The sequence below is a fragment of the Hypanus sabinus genome, chromosome 28 (genome assembly GCF_030144855.1).
Source record: "Hypanus sabinus isolate sHypSab1 chromosome 28, sHypSab1.hap1, whole genome shotgun sequence".
NCBI classification, from domain to species: Eukaryota; Metazoa; Chordata; class Chondrichthyes; order Myliobatiformes; family Dasyatidae; genus Hypanus; species Hypanus sabinus.
Genome location: NC_082733.1, coordinates 13,266,062 through 13,281,213, shown reverse-complemented (window position 1 = coordinate 13,281,213; position 15,152 = coordinate 13,266,062). Strand labels below are relative to the sequence as shown.

The following is a 15,152-nucleotide window of genomic DNA, read 5'->3' as shown; positions in this document are numbered from 1 at the left end:
AAGAAATAACCTCAAGAGAAGAACCCTCAGCCCTTTGAGTTGGTAATAATATTCATAACATTATGACCAATCTTCTCATTCATCTCCTCTTCCAACCTTATATCTATATCCCTGGTCCCTCAAAATCGGTTAGTCTGAATGTAACCACTGACTGAGCATTCAGTGTACTTTGTGGTATAAAATCCTAAAGAACTGTGAAGGAAGTTCTCCTAAGTAGAGGAGGCTGTTCTGTGACAACGATGTCTGGTTCTCAAGTCAAGGGGCAAAGCCACCCAGCAACCACCTTATCAGGTTTGTCTCCAAATTACTTGCAATGAAATCATCTCCCATGCTTCTAAATACGTCACCCAATCAATTCTAAATGCCGGTTGAGTTATACCCCAGCTACAATATAAATGCAGCCTCTGCAAAGGATTTTTTCAAAGCTTATTTTGTATTACCTTTATTATTGAAATGTGAATCTAATGAAAAGCCAACTTGTCATCACTGATGAATATTTCATTGGATTCTAGGAAATTGTTTGAACTTCAAACAATTATGTCATTCTGTGCAGAGAATGCCACGCAGATAGAAATGAATAACTTTGGTCAAGAGGCAGCGTAGATAAATGCAGCAACATCAGTCTGTTGGAAGAACGCTTTTGTTTCCTTTGTCAATGAACCAATTTTCTTGAAATATCTCTCTTGTTGAATCAAACCTCTGAGGAAATTGATTGTGCTGTTCAGCGACGGCCTTAAATAAAAATGAGAATCCTGTGGGTTAAGCAGGCTAGTGATCATGGAATGAAACAAAGAGGTGTGGTGTGAGGGCCACCAACAAGCTCAAGAGCAGGAATCACAGAGACTTCAGCGAGCACAAAACTAAAGATTTATTATAAAAATTAATTAGAAGATCTAACAAGAACTCAGGTAAACAATACAAAATCTTGATGAACTGAAATTACTCATGATACAGAGAAGAACTCGGTCTGAGTTTCACCCAACAAGGAACCACAACGACCCAACCACAAGTGGTGGAGGAAGGGAACGGATGCCCCCCTGAAATACACCCTGGTGTGAAAACTGACCCTGGTTGTGACAGGTGGTGAATGCTACCCATTTATCAGCAGCATTCATCAATATCAAAATGTTGACCTGACCCTTCGCTTTCTGCTGACCTCAGTTGTATTTGCATTGTGAACTCCGGGTCATTTTTCACTGTGTCTCAACACCATTGCACTTTCAGTTTGGCACAGTCCCAGGTGACTTCAGTCATTGGACAGACAGCCAGATAGTTACTGCCGGCTGTGGATGTGGACGAGTACTCATCGTGGAATATCCCTAATCCCACAAACTCCTGACCATTCCTGGCTCATGGCGACTCGAAGTGGAGAAGGAATATTAATATTTGCATTAAGACCGGACACTGTTTTTCCAGATCACTCAAAGTCCAGAATACACAACAGACGGAAGGGGCTACTTCGCAATTAGCCTGCCCACCCACTGCAATAAGCACTTCCTGCCCCGCTGAGACAGAGTGCCCGAGCCGCCCACTATCAGTCTCACTAGCTGCACTACAACCGGGAGACATGGAGAGGAAGCTGATGATGTCCAGTCTCGAAGCAAAGGAGACAGTTAATGTGTGTTCTGTCAAACTCTCATCCTGTAAATTATGTCACTGGGGATAAGTGTGTGTCCCTTCAGAGTACATTTCATCAGAATACACTCGTAGGAGCTCCCAGCCTAGGGTCCATGGATCCCTCGGTTAATGGCAGGGATCCACGACATATAAAAGGTTGGGAAGCCCTGATTGGTGCCTGTTTCATGAAAAGACAGCCTGTATGTTCTTTCCCAATATGGTCACTGTGCGATTGTACAGAATAAAGTCTAAGGTTAATTGTACCGGAACACGTTGAACTTTCTGACACCCAGAGAGTCAAAGGGAGATACATTTGTGTATTTCCCGCTTTTGCTGTTCTTGAAGGCTACAAGTTTGTCTGTCTCATTATATTTTGTCAGAATGCATGCAGACCAATTTATACATAACGACAAGGGTCATTCTGTGCCATTCAACACAGTTTCTAAATATGCCGCTTCTTTTCTCAGTACCACAGAATGGCTGATCCTTTTTTTTAAAATAAAACTCACAGCGGAGCATCCCTTAGCTCTAGAAAAAGGTTCCCAGCCTTTTTATGCCATGGACCCCTACCATTAACCTGGGCAGGGTTTGCTCTAGAACATTGGGGCAGAGAGATTGAATGAAATTTCTGTTTGCTTTCCAAAACGTGTCAAATAATATTCAAATCACTCGAGGGAAAATGTGTCGCTGAAGAATCTGAATGATCAAATTCTTTGAATTAGCTTTGAATCTTGTTCTCATATTAATATTCCACTAAACCCTCTTCCTCGCGCCGCTGCAGACGCACTCTATTTTAATTTAAACTGTTAGCATATCACTGCTTTGAATTACTTCTGATCTCGTTTAGCACTTGTGTATCTAAACAAACTAACATCAACCTAGGCTCCGCGGTTTTCTACTTTCAGAGCGCGTTTGCGGTCTTTTAGGGAAATGTTGTCGCAGCCCTGATTTTAGTTTATTATTTGTATCGGGCGGAAGGTGCAGTGGGTTGACCGCCGTGGTGAAAAACCTCCCCTTTAAGAGGCGGTTAGTGAGAGTGCGGCTCGTCCATTCTAGAGGGTCAGGTCTCCGGACCGGCTAGTACAACAGGAGGTGACCGACGCCTCCAGGAACGAAGTGGGTTTGTGGAGCAGAGCGCGACCACAATGAACCAGACAACGGGCGACAAGCCCTCAAAAACATCGCGGCGGCTACAGAGTATCCGCAGAAACTCCATCAATCGCAAGATCTACTCGGCGGCTTACCAAGAGTATGAGAACAGGTAACGGTTAGCAACCGCGTGGGGAATTCTTGACGAAAAAAACCCAAGTATTTCGGTTAAATCAGCAGTTTTAATTTCAATTATTGGGGAAGCGTTTTTTATATATATCGGGAGTCAGCTTCAATCTAAACATCTACACATATGGGTACCTTACATTAATATACAGTTTAATATAAAATTTGTGTTATCTTACAAATACGTATACATTTTTGTGTATGTGTGTGAAAATACATTATTTGTTTACAAATAATCATGTAAACATACTGAGAGAATCCGTGTGAATAATTAGCTTGCATCATTTACTTTAATGTAACTATTTAAATGCACATATGTAATTTTCCAGGCGGGAAAAACGCTACACATAAATTTGAAATTTACGGTAGCTTAGAAGGGAATCTGCTTCGCTCTCTCCGAGCGCGGTCAGGAAGTGCGGGGTGCCCGTGTAATTGCCAAGTTCATGCGTTTGCCTCACAGTAATTCCGAGGAGGATGCGCCAGAGGACGAAAAGGCGGATTGCAAGGATCCGAAAGAAATCTTGCAGAACATACAGATCCAGAAGGAAATTATCGCCAACATCCGAGTCAGAGCGTGGCCCATGGACAAGAAGTTGAAGGTGCTGAGGTGAGTCGGCTCGCGGGTTCGAGCTTCCAGGGAGAGCAAAGTGAAACGGAGAGAATCCCGGCAGCAGATTGCTTAAATTGGGTGGTGGTGTTTCAAAGACCCGTTCTCAGGGGCGTTTCGGCGAGAGTGTGGGATTCCGGGCTGTGTTTTAATCCGAGGACTGGTCTGTGCGCCAGCTGGTGTACCAGTTGGCCGGGACCTTGGGGCAGCGCATCACCGGACTCCCCAGTTCCACCTTACTCATCCCAACTTTAAATGTACGTACACAATCTCGAGAACGAAGATGCCATCTCCCGGTTCGTCGTTAATTTTCACCGGCGAAGTTTCATCAGCAGACACGAGCTACTGGAATCCGGAGCAACGATTAATCTGCGGGAGGAACTCAGCGGGTCGAGCAGCATCTGTGGGGTGGGGAAGGAATTGTCGACGTTTCGAGCGGAACTGCGCACCAGGACCAACATCCTGGAACATCAGCGGGGTCTCTGGATTCACTTGATTCACTCCAGTTTCTTTGCGGTTGGAAAGAGCACACTGGGTAGGAGCCGTTTTGTGCCACTCTTTCCCGTGTCTCCAACGCCAGATAAACCGAGTAACAGGCTGGTCTCTCCCGGGGACGGTCTGCCCGGCGATGGGTGTGGGCTGGCGGGTGAGGTGCCATGGGCCCTACCGCCTCAGACGTGCCGTGATGTATTAGATCGTGAGGGGTGACTGTACACAGTTCCCCCCTCCGAGGGAAGGGAATCAAAAATAAGAGGGCACAGGTTTAAGGTGAGAAGGGGAGAGATTTTTAAATGAGCCTGCGTAGTCAAAACGTGAAGGAGCTGCCAGAGGAAGTGGTTGAGGTGAGTACAATATTTAGAGGGCACTTATGCAAGTGTGTGGATCGGAACAATTTAGAAGGATTTGGGCCAAATATGTGCAAATGGGACTAGCTTAAGTGGGCATCTTGCTTGGCGTGGATGAGTTGGACCAACGTTTTTTGAGTTTTGATGTGGGAATTTGGGCTCTGACATAGACAGGCCAGGTGATTGCGGGTAGATTGTGCTCCATGGGGAGCTCTTTGTGCTCCCGTTCCATAGCCTGAGAATTCCCAATGGCATGTATTATAAAAAAACAAGGGATGGAATATGATGCCGGGTGCATGACATCCTGGTATGAGAGGGAATGCAACCAGAAGTCATGATACATGTTGGGACCAACGACATAGGCAGGAAGAGGGATGAGGTCCTGAAGTGTGAGTTTCGGGAACTAGGGAGAAGGCTGAAGAACAGGACCTCAAGGGTGGCATTTTCAGGATTGCTGCCAGTGCTATGTGATAGTGATGGTAAGAATTGGAGGAGATGGCATTTGAATGCGTGGCTGAGGAGTTGGTGCAGGGGGCAGGGTTTTAGATTTTTGGATCATTGGGATCTCTTCTGGGGAAGGTGGGACCTGTACAGATTGGATGGGTTGCAACTGAACTCGAGGGAGAGCAATATCCTTGCAGGTACGTTTGCTAGCATGGTTCGGGAAGGTTTAAACTAATTTGCAAGGGGGGTGGGACCCTGAGCAATAAAGTAGTGAAAGAAGTGCATGGAGTAAAGCCAGATCTAACATACAGAGAAGCTTTGAAGAAAGAGAAGCAGAATAAAGGGTATAAAGGTAGTAAGGTAGAAGGGCTAAAGTGTGTGTACTTCAATGCAAGAAGTATCAGGAACAAAGGTGATGAACTGAGAGCTTGGAATCATGCATGGAATTATGATGTAGTGGCCATTACAGAGACTTGGCTGGCACCAGGGCAGGAATGGATTCTCAATATTCCTGGATTTCAGTGCTTTAAAAGGGATAGAGAGAGGGGAAAAGGGGAGGAGGGGTGGCATTACTGGTCAGGGATACTACTACAGCTACAGAAAGGGTGGGTCATGTAGCAGGATCCTCTTTTGAGTCAGTATGGGTGGAAGTCAGGAACAGGAAAGGAGTAGTTACTCTACTGGGAGTATTCTATAGGTCCCCAGTAGCAGCAGAGATATCAAGGAGCAGATTGGAGGCAGATTTTGGAAAGGTGCAAAAATAACAGGGTTATCATGGGTGACTTTAACTTCCCTAATATTGATTGGCACTTGATTAGGTCCAAGGGTTTAGATGGGAAAGAGTTTGTTAAGTGTGTCCAGGACGGATTCCTGTCACGGTATGTTGACAGGCCGACTAGAGGGAATGCCATACTAGATCTAGTATTAGGTAATGAACCAGGTCAGGTCACAGATTTGTCAGTGGGTGAGCATCTGGGGGACAGTGATCACCGCTCCCTGACCTTTAGCATTATCATGGAAAAGGATAGAATCAGAGTGGACAGGAAAATTTTTAATTGGGGAAGGGCAAATTATGAGGCTATAAGGCTAGAACTTGCAGGTGTGAATTGGGATGATGTTTTTGCAGGGAAATGTACTATGGACATGTGGTCAATGTTTAAGGATCTCTTGCAGGATGTTAGGGATAAATTTGTCCCAGTGAGGAAGGTAAAGAATGGTAGGGTGAAGGAACCATGGGTGACAACTGAGGTGGAAAATCTAGTCAGGTGGAAGAAGGCAGCATTCATGAGGTTTAGGAAGCAAGGATCAGATGGGTCTATTGAGGAATATAGGGTAGCAAGAAAGGAGCTTAGGATGGGGCTGAGAAGAGCAAGAAGGGGGCATGAGAAGGCCTTGGCGAGTAGGGTAAAGGAAAACCCCAAGGCATTCTTCAATTATGTGAAGAACAAAAGGGTGACAGGAGTGAAGGTAGGACCAATTAGAGATAAAAGTGGGAAGATGTGCCTGGAGGCTGTGGAAGTGAGCAAGGTCCTCAATGAATACTTCTCTTCGGTATTCACCACTGAGAGGGAACTTGATGACGGTGAGGAAAATATGAGTGAGCTTGATGTTCTTGAACATGTTGATATTAAGGGAGAGCAGGTGTTGGAGTTGTTAAAATACATTAGGATGGATAAGTCCCTGGGGCCAGATGAAATATTTCCCAGGCTGCTCCACGAGGCAAGGGAAGAGATTACTGAACCTCTGGCTAGGATCTTTATGTCCTCATTGTTCATGGGAATGGTACCTGAGGATTGGAGGGAGGCAAATGTTGTCCCCTTGTTCAAAAAAGGTAGTAGGGATAGTCCAGGTAATTATAGACCAGTGAGCCTTACGTCTGTGGTGGGAAAGCTGTTGGAAAAGTTTCTTAGAGATAGGATCTATGGGCATTTAGAGAATCACGGTCTGATCAGGGACAGTCAGCATGGCTCCATGAAGGGAAGATCATGCCTAACAAGCCTGATAGAGTTCTTTGAGGAGGTGACCAGACATATAGATGAGGGTAGTGCAGTAGATGTGATCTACATGGATTTTAGTAAGGCATTTGACAAGGTTCCACATGGTAGGCTTATTCAGAAAGTCAGAAGGCATGGGATCCAGGGAAGTTTGGCCAGATGGATTCAGAATTGGCTTGCCTGCAGAAGGCAGAGGGTAGTGGTGGAGGGAGTACATTCAGATTGGAGGGTTGTGACTAGTGGTGTCCCACAAGGATCTGTTCTGGGACCTCTACTTTTTGTGATTTTTATTAACGGCCTGGATATGGGGATAGAAGGGTGGGTTGGCAAGTTAGCAGACGACACAAAGGTTGGTGGTGTTGTAGATAGTGTAGAGGATTGTTCAAGATTGCAGAGAGACTTTGATAGGATGCAGAAGTGGGCTGAGAAGTGGCAGATGGAGTTCAACCCGGAGAAGTGTGAGGTGGTACACTTTGGAAGGACAAATTCCAAGGCAGAGTACAAAGTAAATGGCAGGATACTTGGAAGTGTGGAGGAGCCGAGGGATCTGGGGGTGCATATCCACAGATCCCTGAAAGTTGCCTATCAGGTAGATAGGGTAGTTAAGAAAGCTTATGGGATGTTAGCTTTTATACGTCGAGGGATGGAGTTTAAGAGACCCGATGTAATGATGCAGCTCTATAAAACTCTAGTTAGGCCGCACTCGGAGTGCTGTGTCCAGTTCTGGTTGCCTCAGTATAGGAAGGATGTGGAAGTATTGGAAAGGGTACAGAGGAGATTTACTAGGATGCTGCCTGGTTTAGAGAGTATGGATTATGATCAGAGATTAAGGGAGCTAGGGTTTTACTCTTTGGAGAGAAGGAGGATGAGAGCAGACATGATAGAGGTGTACAAGATATTAAGAGGAATAGACAGAGTGTACAGCCAGTGCCTCTTCCCCAGGGCACCACTGCTCAGTATGTGGCTTTAAGGTAAGGGGAGGGAAGTTCAAGGGGGATATTAGAGGAAGGTTTTTCACTCAGAGAGTGGTTGATGCGTGGAATGCACTGCCTGAGTCAGTGGTGGAGGCGGATACACTAGTGAAGTTTAAGAGACTACTAGACAGGTATATGGAGGAATTTAAGGTGGGGTGAGTTATTAGTGAGGCAGTGTTTAAGGGTCGGCACAGCATAGTGGGCCGAAGGGCCTGTAATGTGCTGTACTATTCTATGCCGTGTGGAACAGCCTTTCCATCACTGACTCAGATTCACAGAGCACAGAAAACAGCAACCACTACCCTTTGCTTTAGAACCAGTTGTGGCATTCTCCCTTAGATCTTCTCAGAGCTTTAGCAGAGCTCAAACTGTGTTTAACTGACATAGAGTAACGTTCCCGTTCTTATACCATGTGCCTGAGTTTTATTTTCTTGACCAACATATCTTGTCAAAAGTCATGCAGAAACCTATTTGCTATCTCCTGAGTCTTGCATATGGGATGTTTTCTGAAGTCACCGTTCAGAGCAGAGATTTGGAGAGTAACCATGGGGAAGAGAAGATGTTATTCCTAAAGACTGATCTAGGCCTTCACTGGAGTTTTGCAGAACGTGAAAGATAAAAAATCTGTTTCATGGTCAAAACTGGATCAGTGCAGGAAAGCATAGTCGTCTAATCTGTGTAGATGTTCAAGTGTAGAGCAGAATGGATTATTCAAAGGAATGAATGTGTATATGTCTTTTAAGATGCTCAAAGAGCTGGCTATACCTTTAATTGGTAATACTGCTTCAAGAGAACTGCTTAAAGTGTTAACACAGTTCTGCTCTGATGTCCAGATGAAGAGTTTCAACCCGAAATGTCAACTATCCATTTCCCTCCACAGATGCTGCCTGACCTACTCAGTTCCTCCAGCAGTTTGATTCTTGCTCCAAATTTAACCAGCTCACCAAGGTCCCATCCTTTCAGAAAGCAGTTATGCTGAAACAGCTGACACTAAACACAATCCCGATGAAGCATCTCGGCCTGCAATGCCAACTTTCCATAGATGCTGCCTGACCTGCTGTGTTCCTCCAGCATTTTGTGTGTGAACACTTAACACTGTGCTATCATCTTTGCTATGTAAACTAATGCTAAAACCATCGCCCACGGCATAAGGAGGAGGGCATAATAAAATTACCTTTAATTAATAGCTCTTTGATTTTGTTTTATTTGCCAAGATAAATTTTATATTGAAACTTTTCTGTTTTTCAAGCCAATATTAAAAATTTAAAATGATCATATTAAATAGCTGCATGGTTCTTCATTAAAATTTGCACTGAATAAATGGAACTATTTGTGGTTTGATGTATTTATTACTAACAGGAGTCACATTTAAAAATCCAATTTGCAGCCATCTGGTTCTGAATTTGAGGTCATGTGTAATGTGGAACTTGTATGTGATTGCCATACATTGGGCACACAGTGGCTTTAAAAACCGTACTTGCTGCTGTCATGAATAGTTTGTTGTTAATATTCATTGTTTAGACTTGTAAATGTTTCTTTACATCCGGTTCATGGAGTTATGGTATATAAAAACCCTGGAAAACATTGGATAGGATGATGCAAGTAACATGATTGGCATTTTCCTGTCATCTGTTTGTGTAAGAAGTAACATAATTTTAAAAAATCCTTTGAAAAGAAAACTCTGTTTCATGGAAGCAGGTTGTTAAAGTTTATGGAAAATGAGCAACAGAATTTAACTGGACAAGGTGACCCAGGTACAGTGTGAAATTGTCATGAGATCTATAAGGTCCATTTGTGCACAGTCTTAATCTGTGTTTTGGCATTAGAAAAGTGAACTGCTGATTGTACAGAGTTTGAAGAAAAGGAACCTTTTCTTCAGACAATGAATCAGTAACTAGTAGTGGTGGATTTTAAAAAGCCACCCTAAAAATATTAAAGCAGAAATAAAGAGATTTGCCCATGAAGAGGTTTGTTAAGATTTGAAATGTCTCACTCCCATATGGTGGTAGAAAATAATTCCGGTGAAATATTCAAAAAGGAATTGGACGTATAGTTGGAGGGACCAGTTTACAGAGGCTGGAATTCGAGGTTAATGGGGCATTTTACTCAGGGTCAGCACAGGCATTGTAGGCCAGTTGGTCTCTGTGTGATGGTTATCACTTATAGGTAGATAGGGAAGGATTTAAATACTGATCTCTACAACTGATAAAAGAATTACACAAAGATTTCTCATCCTATCTATTTGCATTCAATGAATCCAAAGATATGTGATCTGCCAATGCCTGACATTTAGCTCTATTTTCAAGTGGCAGATGCAAGTGACAATTTGGATTAGCAAGGCAGCACCTGACCCACTGTGGCATCAAAGAGTCTTGGTAAAAATAAAACTCTTCAGGTAATGAAATGATGTGGTAGCTTTAGTGTTGAACTACCACACCGGGCACAAATTCTTTCACTATCTGAGGAGTGAAATCAAGTGGCACTTGGCTTTGGGCATATGCCATGGGACCACACAAATTCCAGACATGAGCGTCTCCACATTGGTCTAGCATTTAGAGTCAGCTGCATTGAGTCACCTGCTCTTTACAATCAAGTGGGTCACCAGTGAACAGAAACTTAACCGGAGCAGCTGAATGTTGAGGAACCAAAGTCAGAGACTCAGTATAACGCATGAATGACTCACCCTCCATCTTCCCATACTATACACCACCTAAATAATATATGGCAGTGTGTGGCTTAGAGTAAACTCTTTTTGGCTGGATAAATAAATAAGGTAGTGAGGTAGTCGAATAAACTCCTCTCAGTCTTCCAGGCAGAGACAGGTATCAATTTTAACCAGTGTTTCAATGACAAACTCAATGATCTTCATCAGGGATGATGCCTGGGCACATCTAGTTAAGTGGTATATATACCCCTTTCTTCTGTCCCTCCTGATTGGTTAGTCCTTATCCAATCAGGTTTCTACTATCCCACTTTGTTTACAATCAAACTCCAGTTCTTACTTAGAGCGAGACCTTTCTCTCAGTTAAAATTATTTTTCTCTAGTTTACTTTCAATGGCTTCATTCACCTGGTAGTCCCAAAAGTGAATGGCGTGGCACAGTAGTTTGGTGCCTTTGAAGTCAATCCTACGGCCTACATTGCAAATGTAATGTTCTGCACTGCCGATTTCTCTGGATAACCCAAATGGATACACTTCCTGTACTCCTTGATGTGGGTCTGGCTGATATAAGATGGTCTGTGTTCACAGGGAATCCTGTAAACACTACATATCCTGAGTGTCAGGTTATCTTTGACTGACATAAGTAGCAATTTGAGCTTCCTTATGGGATTTTTGGTGGTATCAATCACAACTTATGCCAGTCAAATCAATACTTCTACCTGGCTGGAAGCCTGAGAAGAGCTTATTCATCACATATAATGGGAGAGCACTAGATCCCAGTGAGACAGCGTTCACGGATTCAATGCTCATTCATAAATCAGATGGCAGAGGGGAAGAAGCTCTTCCTGAATCACTGACAGTGTCCCTTCTGGCTTCTGTACCTCCATCCTGGTGGTGGAAATGAGAAGAGGGCATGTCCTGTTCATCACTGTGACTGTGTGTGAGTGTACCATCCAGGGCATGACTGTGACTGTGTGTGAATGTACCATCCAGGGCATCACTGTGACTGTGTGTGAATGTACCATCCAGGGCATCACTGTGACTGTGTGTGAATGTACCATCCAGGGCATGACTGTGACTGTGTGTGAGTGTACCATCCAGGACATGACCTGTTCATCACTGTGACTGTGTGTGAGTGTACCATCCAGGACATGACCTGTTCATCACTGTGACTGTGTGTGAGTGTACCATCCAGGGCATCACGGTGACTCTGTGTGACTGTACCATTCAGGGCATCACTGTGACTGTGTGTGAGTGTACCATCCAGGACATGACCTGTTCATCACTGTGACTGTGTGTGAGTGTACCATCCAGGACATGACCTGTTCATCACTGTGACTGTGTGTGAGTGTACCATTCAGGGCATCACTGTGACTGTGTGTGAGTGTACCATCCAGGACATGACCTGTTCATCACTGTGAATGTGTGTGAGTGTTCCATCCAGGACATGACCTGTTCATCACTGTGACTGTGTGTGAGTGTACCATCCAGGACATGACCTGTTCATCACTGTGACTGTGTGTGAGTGTACCATCCAGAACATGACCTGTTCATCACTGTGAATGTGTGTGAGTGTACCATCCAGGGCATCACGGTGACTCTGTGTGACTGTACCATTCAGGGCATGACTGTGTCTGTGTGTGAGTGTACCATCCAGAGCATGACATGTTAATCACAGTGACTGCGAGTAAGCCATCCAAGGCATGACACTGACTGTGTGTGAGTGTACCATCCATGGCATCACTGTGACTGTGTGTGAGTGTACCATCCATGGCATCACTGTGACTGTGTGTGAGTGTAACATCCAGGGCTTGACTGTGACAGTGTGTGAATGTACCATCCAGGGCATGACTGTGACTGTGTGTGACTGTACCATCCAAGACATCACTGTGACTGTGTGTGATTGTACCATCCAGGGACTGACCTGTTCGTCACTGTGACTGTTGCGAGGAAGCAATCCAAGGCATGACTGTGCCTGTGTGTGAGTGTACCATCCAGGGCTTGACCTGTTCAACACTGTGACTGTGTGTGAGTGTACCATCCAGGGCTTGACCTGTTCAACACTGTGACTGTGTGTGAGTGTACCATCCAGGGCTTGACCTGTTCAACACTGTGACTGTGTGTGAGTGTACCAGCCAAGGCATGACTGTGACTGTTTTTGAGTGTAGCAGCCGAGGTAAGACAGTGACTGTGTGTGAGTGTACCATCCAGGGCATGATTGTGAGTGTGTGTGTGTGTACCATCCAGGGCATCACTGTGACTGTGAGTGAGTGTACCGTCCAGGGCATCACTGTGACTGTGTGTGAGTGAACCATCCGGGACATGACTCTGACTCTGTGTGAGTGTACAATCCAAGGCATCACAGTGACTGTGTGTGAATGTACCATCCAGGGCATCACAGTGACTGTGTGTGAGTGTACCATCCAAGGCATCACCGTGACTGTGTGTGAGTGTACCATCCAAGGCATGACCTGTTCATCACTGTGAATGTGTGTGAGTGTACCATCCAAGACATGACTGTATCTGTGTGTGAATGTACCATCCAGGGCATCACTGTGACTGTGTGTGAGTGTACCATACAGGGCATCACAGTGATTGTGTGTGAGTTTACCATCCGGGACATGACTCTGACTCTGTGTGTGTGTACCATCCAGGGCATCACTGTGACTGTGGGTGAGTGTACCATCCAAGGCATGACTGTGTCTACGTGTAAGTGTACAATCCAGGGCATCACTGTCTCTGTGTGTGAGTGTACCCTCCAGGGCTTCACCTGTTCATCACTGTGACTGTGTGTGAGTGTACCATACAGGGCATCACAGTGATTGTGTGTGAGTTTACCATCCGGGACATGACTCTGACTCTGTGTGTGTGTACCATCCAGGGCATCACTGTGACTGTGGGTGAGTGTACCATCCAAGGCATGACTGTGTCTACGTGTAAGTGTACAATCCAGGGCATCACTGTCTCTGTGTGTGAGTGTACCCTCCAGGGCTTCACCTGTTCATCACTGTGACTGTGTGTGAGTGTACCATCCAGGGCATCACAGTGACTCTGTGTGACTGTACCATTCAGGGCATGACTGTGTCTGTGTGTGAGTGTACCATCCAGGGCATGACATGTTAATCACAGTGACTGCGAGTAAGCCATCCAAGACATGACTGTGACTGTGTGTGAGTGTACCATCCATGGCATCACTGTGACTGTGTGTGAGTGTAACATCCAGGGCTTGACTGTGACAGTGTGTGAATGTACCATCCAGGGCATTACTGTGACTGTGTGTGACTGTACCATCCAAGACATCACTGTGACTGTGTGTGAATGTACCATCCAGGGCATGACATGTTCATCACTGTGACTGTTGCGAGGAAGCAATCCAAGTCATGACTGTGACTGTGTGTGAGTGTAACATCCTGGGCATCACAGTGACTGTGTGTGAATGTACCATCCAGGGCATCACTGTGACTGTGTGTGAGTGTACCATCCAGGGCTTGACCTGTTCAACACTGTGACTGTGTGTGAGTGTACCAGCCAAGGAAAGACTGTGACTGTGTGTGAATGTACCATCCAGGGCATGACTGTGTCTCGGTGTGAGTGTACCATCCAGGGCATGACATGTTCATCACTGTGACTGTTGCGAGGAAGCAATCCAAGGCATGACTGTGCCTGTGTGTGAGTGTAACATCCTGGGCATCACAGTGACTGTGTGTGAGTGTACCATCCAAGACATCACTGTGACTGTGTGTGAATGTACCATCCAGGGCATCACTGTGACTGTGTGTGAGTGTACCATCCAGGGCTTGACCTGTTCAACACTGTGACTGTGTGTGAGGGTACCATCCATGGCATCACAGTGACTGTGTGTGAATGTACCATCCAGGGCATCACAGTGACTGTGTGTGAGTGTACCATCCAGGGCAGCACAGTGACTCTGTGTGAGTGTACCATCCAGGGCATGACACTGACTGTGTGTGATTGTACAATCCAAGGCATCACTATGTCTCTGTGTGAATGTACCATCCAGGGCATCATAGTGACTGCGTGTGAGTGTACCGTTCAGGGCATCACTGTGACTGTGTGTGAGTGTACCATCCAGGGCATGACTCTGACTGTCTGTGAGTGTACAATCCAAGGCATCACTGTGACTGTGTCTGAGTGTACCATCCAAGGCATCACTGTATCTGTGTGTGACTGTACCATCCAGTGCTTGACCTGTTCATCACTGTGACTGTGTGTGAGTGTACCAGCCAAGGCAAGACTGTGACTGTGTGTGAGTGTACCAGCCAAGGCATGACTGTGACTGTTTTTGAGTGTACCATCCAAGGCAAGACAGTGACTGTGTGTGAGTGTACAATCCAAGTCATAACTGTGACTGTGTGTGAGTGTACCATCCAAGGCATCACCGTGACTGTGTGTGAGTGTACCATCCAAGGCATGACCTGTTCATCACTGTGAATGTGTGTGAGTGTACCATCCAAGACATGACTGTATCTGTGTGTGAATGTACCATCCAGGGCATCACTGTGACTGTGTGTGAGTGTACCATACAGGGCATCACAGTGATTGTGTGTGAGTTTACCATCCGGGACATGACTCTGACTCTGTGTGTGTGTACCATCCAGGGCATCACTGTGACTGTGGGTGAGTGTACCATCCAAGGCATGACTGTGTCTACGTGTAAGTGTACAATCCAGGGCATCACTGTCTCTGTGTGTGAGTGTACCCTCCAGGGCTTCAC

At 45.4% G+C, this 15,152-nt stretch overlaps 1 protein-coding gene across 1 annotated transcript in view; it reads left to right on the top strand.

Annotated features, from left to right (window-relative positions):
- Window positions 1-2,682: 2,682 nt before the first annotated feature.
- The window catches only part of LOC132382338 (transmembrane channel-like protein 3), a 197,271-nt gene continuing 184,801 nt past the window's right edge, over window positions 2,683-15,152 (top strand). The window contains exons 1-2 of the mRNA XM_059952466.1: window positions 2,683-2,878; window positions 3,353-3,499. Coding sequence (XP_059808449.1) covers window positions 2,763-2,878; window positions 3,353-3,499 — 263 coding nt within the window. The 5' untranslated portion in view covers window positions 2,683-2,762. The remainder of the gene's footprint in view (window positions 2,879-3,352; window positions 3,500-15,152) is intronic.